Below are 9,215 nucleotides of genomic sequence, written 5' to 3' on the forward strand. Positions count from 1 at the left end.
GTAACAGAGTTATGTGTTAGAGATATTATATGTTATCTATGTGAAGTGTGGCACTGCATTATTTCTATGTGATTTATGTTGTGTGTATATCAGAGTTAGGACCGGAAGGTCCACAGAGCTAGGACCAGAGGGTCCGCAGAGTTAGGGCCCAAGGGCCCACAGAGTTATAGCCTCGAGTGGCTAATATGTGCTATATGTGGTATTTTTAGGATTACGTGCCAGTGAATTTGTATGCTATTTATGTGTTGAGATTTATTGTGATATGTGATATGCATGATTCAGAGTTATCAGAGTTAGGGCCTTTGGGTCCATAGAGTCAGGGCCAGAGGGCCCACAGAAAGTTGGGACTAGAGGGTCCCACTGAGACACACTGACCAGAGGGTCAACAGAGATTGTTGCCCCGAGTGGCTAATATGTATTAGAGTGGTATTTTGGGGAACTCACTAAGCTCCGTGCTTACAGTGTTTGTGTTATGTGTTTCAGGTTTTCTCAGGATCACGGGACGGCACCAGCTCGATTGTACACACCAGAGGAAGCGTTTGTTTTGAGGATCCTGGTTTATTAATTGAATGAACAAAATAGTCATGTATTGTACTTTAAACAAAAATGAGATTCTTATGAAAAGTGTTAAAGAGATAAGCGATTTTAAATGGAAATTTTGTTTTGAAAATTTCGGTGTTACATCTATCAACTCTCCTTTGCCTTAAAACTTTTCGAACATCTAAAATCCATAAAAGGCCCAAACCGTCGCTTTACCGATATACCATTAGGCTCCAAAACATAATCCGAACTCCTAGGTCATCCAATCTACATTTTCCACACCCAAAGGGGCTAATTTTCTCTATCCCAAAGGCCTTAAGTCTTATGATAACCGATCTTTGGGTCACAACTCCAAATTAGGAAATGATCTGGAACAATGTGTTACAATGCAAAAAATTGAAATTATGAGGACCATCCTCATAAAAAAGACTAGAGACCGAGTCTATGACTTTTTGTAACATACACTGACCACTTATGTAATTTTGTCTAATATAAATTTTAATTTTAATGTTATTATAACAAAAAGGTTAGATAATTCTATAAAACCTTGTAATTTGAATGAAGTATATACAAAAATATAAGAAACTTAGGTGCTGTTTGTTTTTCTGAAGTCAAAATGTCTACAGTCTGCAGACCACATCTATAAGCCTCTACATCATAAGAGGTGAACCAAACATCTACACTATGCAATCTGTAATTAGAAGTTTGTTTGTTTTTTAACGTCTAGAGGTTGCCGAAATAAAATGATTTTACAAACTTAAAATGGAGTATTTTCAGCAAGAATTACCACATTAACATCATTAATTCATATTTTCAGCACATAATTTCGTATGTTCATCAAGAAAAAGCTTGATTTCACCAATTTTATGGAATTTCAACAAAATAGATCGACAAATATTAATTTTCAACAATATTCAACAAGAAATTTAAACAAGAAAGGTTATTTCAACATTATTTTCGAATTCAACATCCAACAACAAATTTAACCAACAAGAAGCATTTTCAGCAAAATTAAAGAACATATTTCAACAAAATAGAGAGTCTTGTAGCGAGAATAATTATCAATTTCATGTTAAAACAGAAAAAAATTGAAACATTCAAGGGTGGAAGGTCTGTTTCACTTTCAGCCAAAATCTGGAGCCTATTACGTCGTCTGTCGTGCGATCGAAAAGGAGGTGCTCCGATGTGGCACGAGGAGGAAGACCGGTCGTGGAGGGGGGAGCAGTCGATGGTCGGAGCGCTGAAGAGAATTCGATGGGGGCGTGAAGAGAAAAGAAACAAAAGCGTTTATTTTTTTTAGGTTAAGCACTTGTGAAGATCTTAGAAGTGGCTAGTAATGTCTATGTGACGAAGACCTCTATGTGATGAAGACCTCACGTAGACCTTTGTAGATCTATGCACTTCGGTAAAACAAAAAGTCTGCAAGGATATACGTCTACACATGGTCGACATGACGAAGACAAAAAGTGATAATCATATAAAAAGTTTATTTTAAATAAAATTTTGAAAGTCGAAGGACCCAAAACTCAAAATCTTCATATCACCAAAAGTAGTCCCCAATTCTCTTGTCTTGCACATAAAGACATCGAATAAGAACTTCAAATCCCCGTTGATACACGAAAGCTCTAACCTTCAGATTTTCCGATCTTGAAAAAAGCAAGATTCTTGAATGGCGTCTGTGGAGGTAGCGATGAAACCTGCTGATTCAGGTGATAGAGACGAGAGCTGTTCATCGAGGCCTACAACAGCGAAAGCAGGTGAAGGTTTGAGGCAGTATTACTTGCAACATATCCACGATGCTCAACTCCAGGTTCGCCAAAAGAGTCACAATCTCAATCGTCTTGAGGCTCAGCGTAACGAGCTCAATTCTCGGGGTAGGTTTTTCGAATTCCCTAAATCGGTTTTTAGAAGTAGAACCCTAGGGGTAATTCATTTAAAGTCAGATGCTACTGCCGTGTTTTAATTTCTTATCTTGGTGGAGGTCTTTGTGTGTTCTTGAGTATAATTCAGAATCGCGGTGAGTGTCAGCGCAAAGAGGTCAATTCTTGAATTAGTTCTTAAACATTTTGAGGATTTTAAGAAAACACTCAGATTATTGGATTTGGATTTCAAATGTGTTGATTGATCTCACTATCTCCGTATTGGTTTTGTTGCTTGTTGAGGTGACCATTTTTAAGAAGTAAATGACCATTATCCATGGTAGAACGTTTGTTCTCTCGTGTTCATCAGTTGCAATGTTGCCTGTTCCCAAGGCAATTTCACTGAACGTATTATGAATACATTGCGTTTCAGGCAACTTATTTTACCCTTTATCTGTCAAATTACAGTCAGGATGCTTAAGGAAGAGTTGCAGCTGCTTCAAGAGCCTGGATCTTATGTTGGTGAAGTTGTCAAAGTGATGGGAAAGTCAAAAGTACTAGTCAAGGTTAGTGAAGATGATGTCATTATATGTTTTTATGCTTCTTGATATGCTAATACACTAATCCTTATATTGGGTTTTTACCCATTTTTTTTGCAGGTGCATCCAGAGGGTAAATATGTAGTTGATATAGACAAAAGCATTGATATTACTAAAATAACCCCATCAACCAGGGTAGCCCTTCGCAATGACAGCTATGTTCTCCATTTGGTTTTACCAAGCAAAGTTGACCCTTTGGTCAACCTTATGAAAGTTGAAAAAGTTCCTGATTCTACATATGACATGATTGGTGGGTTAGATCAGCAAATTAAAGAGATTAAGGAGGTTTGCTTACGTTTCTTTTTTGCATTCTTGAGCTTCAGTTTTTAACGATTTGGTCTCATTTGATCCCATTATTTTAAGTTTTAAATGCACATTTATGCAACAAAGTAGTGATTTATGGTGTTATTTATCCTAAAAATTTCAGGTGATAGAACTTCCAATCAAACATCCTGAGTTATTTGAGAGTCTTGGAATTGCTCAACCGAAGGTACCTTTACATTTAATATCTCATGGTGCCACATAAGCATTTATATTATTATTGTATTAACTCTTTTTTTGTTTCTCTCTCTAGGGAGTTTTGTTATATGGGCCACCTGGCACAGGAAAGACCTTGTTGGCAAGAGCAGTTGCACATCATACTGATTGTACCTTCATTAGGGTTTCTGGCTCTGAATTAGTACAGAAATATATTGGAGAAGGGTCTCGAATGGTGAGAGAACTTTTTGTTATGGCCAGGTTTGCACCCTCTTCTACTCTATAAAAATGGTCCCAGTTCTTTCTGATTTTTACCATGTTTGGTCCAAAACTGTAATCTTTTTCAGTTTGGTCCTTTTTTGAGGTTTTATTTTGATCTTGACTTGTGGAGCCTTGAAATAAGGACTAAAATTGATATGGACTAAAACCTTGAAAGTTGAAGTGTGGACCAAAATCAATATAGAACCTTCAAATAAGTACCATTATAAAAAATAAAAAATAAAAATTGGAGTTTTGGACTAAACACGATAAAATCCAATAAGCACAGGGACCATTTTTGTAATTTACTCTTTGCTTTCAAAAACCGTAATAATATTAAAATTGTGTTGATAAAAAGTTACATATATAAAAATGTGTTATATTGCAGTCTCATATTTCATTCCATATTAGAATGAGAAAAAAACAAAAAAAAAAAACAAAACACCTCCTGGTTAAGGAATGAAATTTAACAAAATGGAAGGAATGGAATGGTCCATTCCATTCCCTGATTCCCTGATTCCCTCATAAGAATTAACAAAGAGTATATGTATCATTTGTATGGAACAGGGAACATGCTCCATCTATCATATTCATGGATGAAATCGATAGTATTGGGTCTGCTAGAATGGAATCTGGAAGTGGGAATGGTGATAGTGAAGTACAAAGAACAATGCTTGAGCTTCTTAATCAGCTCGATGGATTTGAAGCATCAAACAAAATCAAGGTACTTTTTTTTTAACTCCAATTTAAGTTTTTATAGATATTGGTGTCTAATATTTAATTATTAATTTTTTTTTAATGTTTGAAGGTTTTGATGGCTACAAATCGTATTGATATCCTGGATCAAGCTCTTCTCAGACCAGGGAGAATTGATAGGAAGATTGAATTCCCAAATCCCAATGAAGATGTCAGTCTCATTATCTCTCACTTCCATTCATTTTTGTATTATAGCATCCTATATCTTTTTTTTATTGAACATAAACTTTTTTCTTATTTATTAATTTATAGTCACGGTGTGATATTCTGAAAATTCATTCAAGAAGGATGAACTTAATGCGTGGGATTGATCTGAAAAAGATTGCTGAGAAGATGAATGGTGCTTCGGGTGCTGAGCTTAAGGTCAATTCCTGACATTAATTTAATTAATAAAAATTAAGGAGAAACTGTTTTTATTAATTTTAATTTATTTTGTTTATAATATAGGCGGTTTGTACGGAAGCTGGGATGTTTGCTTTAAGGGAAAGAAGAGTTCATGTAACACAGGAAGATTTTGAGATGGCAGTTGCTAAAGTTATGAAGAAGGAAACTGAGAAAAACATGTCACTTCGCAAGCTATGGAAGTAATCTAATCTACTCCTATGTGTCTTGTCTGTATGGCTGTATGGAGATCTTAATGAACAAGAACAAATGTCTTATCTACCTTAATTCCATCAAACCAAATAATCTGTGACTTCATATCTTTGTTTTTTAAATTGTTTTAGACTACTAAAGGTTTACTTTATATTTGCATCTGAAACTGTTAAAAGTTGATCCTTTGAAAACTAGTAGTTGATCTCTGAATTCAGTTTCTTGTATCCCATTAATTCAGACGATAAATTTAGTTATTATGTATACGTTACAATTTCCCAAATTTAAGATCCGTAAAAGTATATATTATATTTCGGAAATTTTTGACTAAACAAAAAGTACACATCGGACTAACTTTATACCAATTAAAAGTGCATGCCGGATTCTGCTTTTTGACTTTTTATACAACATATTACATAAATTGCAATTCGGACAACTAATCTCACCACTTATTCAGTCAAATAATGGTTATGCATTTTCGTTCAAGTGTTTTTAAACTCCCAAAGTAACATGCTAGTTTTATCGTAGATGCTAGTGTGATGTTTAAGGTAAGTTTTCAGTTTCTTGAAGTGATAAAAACATATGCACGCATTGCTATGGTTGCCCATGTAATCTAGATAAGGATGTAGATTGTGGATATTGAGTAGTATGATGAAAAAAGATGTAGATTGTGGATATTGAGTTTTGGTGTGTGTACGGAATATTTATAACAAAGAAGGGATTTAATTTAAAAATTGTAAAAAAAAGACTCTAGTATCAATAAATGTAATGTTGTAATGTAGTGGGTGTTATACTTACATAGATAGAAACTATTCAAGCCAGCCTGTGTCGTTTTTTGGTCTGTGTGGTTGCTTTCCCTGTTGGCATCGTGCCTGCGGTACTGTTAATCATCGTCGACCTGACACTCTGTCACTTATAAGTTTCATGGCTCTAATTTGTATGAACACTCAAAAATAACAAAACAAAGATTTATTGATAAAGAGTTCCCAAAAAGGGAACTCTTACAATATTTTACATTTTCTCCCTTCTAAGGGAGGAATTACTCACTAAACATTGAACTGAAAATTTACTAGATAGAGAGTGTTTTTTCTTGCACTCGCTATTGCCCTGCCTCTAAACAAAACATAACTCTCAATTTATAGATACATTGAGAGGGTCTCATCTCTGCCTATTATGTTAGGCATGACGTTTTTATCCACTAAAGATTACATTATTATGGACAGCTGGAAAGCTTCTAATAATGAAGAAAGGCATTATTATTTTGAGTGACGGGGGCCATTTGACACATGAAGCATCTTTCTTTAAGATGATGAGGATTTGTCATTTTCAGAGGAGGGTCCCTCCTTTGTCTCCGAATCTTTGCTTTCGCAAAAGTGACAAAGATGTTCTTCGAAAAGTTGTTCTGCATGTCGGCAGAAGTGTTGGCGTGTAGCATTGGATACTTCCATGCTATTATTCATGAATTTTTCGCCAAACTTGGAGGCTTGACGAAGATCTTCTTGGCTGGTGTTGTTGTAACTCTAGCTTGTAATTATACAATGCGAGTCGGTATAATTAATCTTCTTTTTTGAACCAAAGTTAATCTCAATGATTTTATCTGAGATTCTTCTTAAACCATTGATGCGATTGGGATGAAGAATTTCTGTGAAAGGTAGATCTTTATCTTCCATTGGTTGAGATTGCTCAATTTCTCTATTGGCTTTAGAAAGACCAATTTCCAGAAAGTGATATGGAGAAAGAGTTGATTCTTGAATCCATTCTGGGAGTGAAGAGATGCATCTGATGTAGATCGGATTATCTTTTGCTTTAAGTACTTTCTTTCGAAAGTTCTTAATGGATTCTACCATGCTGCTTGGGAAGAATTTGAGTTCTTGAAGGTTGCAACTTGGGTAGATATTGTCAATTAGTCCAGCTTGAAAGGTTTGGTAGACTAATTTTGCATCTGCTCCTTCGAGGAAGTTGAACAGACTTTTTGTTTTCTTGTCCATAGTGAAAAACTTTTCATGAACAAGGTCTTCTAGGCATGCAAATCTTGCTTTCTTCCAGATTGTTCTGAAATCTTCAAAAGAGATTTTAGGATAGTTAACTATTTGTTGAACGTCATTTGGAACGTCAAACCTTTGGTCTCTGTGAGCTTCTTTGACTTTTTGAATTTTTGGTCGAAGAAGTGGTTGGTTAATCTTGCTTGTATCGTCTTGATAAGTGGCAAGGGTTAATCTTGCAGATGCTTCATTTCTGAATTTTTTGCAAGTAACTTTATCAACTTTACAGAAGGTTTCTGTAATTCCCCAGTCAGTATGAACACCGGCATGGGGTCCTTTGTAGATTACATAGAATCTTTTAGCTTCTTTGTTAAGAGCTTTTTTGTAATCTGGTGTAAACTCCTGCACAGATTTGTTAGTGGGTGACAAAGTTGTCATTTTACTGATTCCTTCAGTACAAGGATCGGGATTAACCAATAAGCTAGTTTTTCCATTAGGAAGAGGAGTAGCTGTCTCCTTTATTATGCTTTTTAGCAAAGCATCAGCTCTCAACGGATTTGTTGATTCTTTACCAGGTGCCGTTTGCACTGGAATAGCCTTTGTTTTTGAGCTTTCGCTTTCCGGTACATTGGTGACCGTTGTTACTTGTTCATACAAGTTGATTTTCTGCTCAATTGCAGATAGCTCTATGAGGAGCATTTGTTTCTTTATCCTCAAAGTGTTGAGGTCTTCCATTTTTGTAAACTCAATTTTTGTTTACTTTTCTCTCTAATCTCCCCCTCTCTTTTTTGTAGGTGAAGTTTTTGTGAGGAAATATGTCATGAGGATCATATCCTTTTATAGGGCTCGAGAGGAGCGAGTGAGATCATGGATGATGTAAGGTATACCTGAAGTCACGGGTGAGACAGTCTGCCAGTACATTTTTGTTTCCTGCGAGATGTTCAACAGTGAATGTATATCGTGAGAACCACTCTTGCCAACGTATTAGCCGGCCTAATTTGTTATCTCCTGCAATCTTAGTTCTGAGGAAATAAGTAAAAATTTTATTATCTGTACGAACCATGAATTTTACTGGTGTTAAATATACATAGAATTTTTTAATAACTCTTTTTACAGCGAGTAATTCTTTTTCATTGCTATGGTAGTTTTTCTCGGCTGCTTTGAAACTGTCAGAGGTGTACCTGCAAATTTGTTCTTCGTTTTTGGGGTTTTTAGCTTTTAAAACACCTCCCCAAAATTCATCAGAAGCATCAGTTTTAATAATTAAACTATCTTCAATGTTTGGAAGATAAAGTTTTGGAAAACTGATTAAAACTTTCTTTATCTTTTTGATGTAGTCTGTATCAGCATTTGACCAATTCCAAATGACATATTTTTTTAATTTTACCTGTAAAGGTTTTCTCATGGCTGCAAGTTTTTAAATATATGTTTCAACATAAGTTAAAACACCAGGAAATCTTTGTAGTTGCTTTTTGTCTTTTAAAACATTTGGGAAGTCATGTAAATGTTCAAGAATATGCTTTTGAGGACAATGAGTACCCTCATTTATTTCTAAACCCAAAAAATTTATTTTTGTTTTGAAAAGATGAGCTTTCTTTTTTGAAAGTATTGTTCCATCTTTTAAAATGGTTTTGAGAACCTGTGTGACATGAACATAGTGTTCTTGTTCATTTTTGCTGAAGATCATGATGTCATCAACGTATACAGTGCAGAAACCTTCAAGGCCTCGTAGGGCATTCTGTACGTGTCTTTGAAAAATACTAGGAGCTTGTTTAAGCCCAAAGGATAGTACTTTCCATTGAAAGAGTCCATCAGGACATGTGAAGGCAGTGAGAAGCTGCGATTCTTCATCAAGTAGAACTTGCCAGAAACCTGACTTGCAGTCAAAACTTGAATAAATGTTTTTTCCTCGTAGAAGATTCAAGAGTTCGTGCATATTGGGAAGATTATGTGAGTCTCCAATAGTTGCATCATTGATTGCTTTGTAGTTGACAACCATGCGCTTCTTTCCTCTTCTTTTCTCTGCTTCTTTATTGACAAGAAAGGCAGGAGACATATGAGGGGATTTTGATTCTATAATCAGTCTCATATCAAGTAATTCCTTGATTTGTTTGGAAAATTCTTCTTTATCTTGTAGAGAGTAAACCATAGGT

The 9,215-nt window shown here is 35.3% G+C and overlaps 1 protein-coding gene across 1 annotated transcript; it reads left to right on the forward strand.

The window, feature by feature from the left end:
* Positions 1 to 2,089: 2,089 nt before the first annotated feature.
* On the forward strand, positions 2,090 to 5,242 carry LOC145066276 (26S proteasome regulatory subunit 8 homolog A). Its single transcript, XM_079013482.1, has 9 exons — positions 2,090 to 2,414; positions 2,868 to 2,965; positions 3,059 to 3,283; positions 3,426 to 3,488; positions 3,573 to 3,736; positions 4,301 to 4,457; positions 4,542 to 4,640; positions 4,742 to 4,852; positions 4,937 to 5,242. The coding sequence occupies exons 1-9, from the start codon at positions 2,210 to 2,212 to the stop codon at positions 5,075 to 5,077; spliced, it is 1,263 nt and encodes a 420-aa protein (XP_078869608.1). The 5' UTR covers positions 2,090 to 2,209; the 3' UTR covers positions 5,078 to 5,242.
* Positions 5,243 to 9,215: the final 3,973 nt, after the last annotated feature.

The sequence above is a fragment of the Lactuca serriola genome, chromosome 8 (genome assembly GCF_051521515.1).
Source record: "Lactuca serriola cultivar US96UC23 chromosome 8, Lser_US96UC23_V15, whole genome shotgun sequence".
Taxonomy (NCBI): Eukaryota; Viridiplantae; Streptophyta; class Magnoliopsida; order Asterales; family Asteraceae; genus Lactuca; species Lactuca serriola.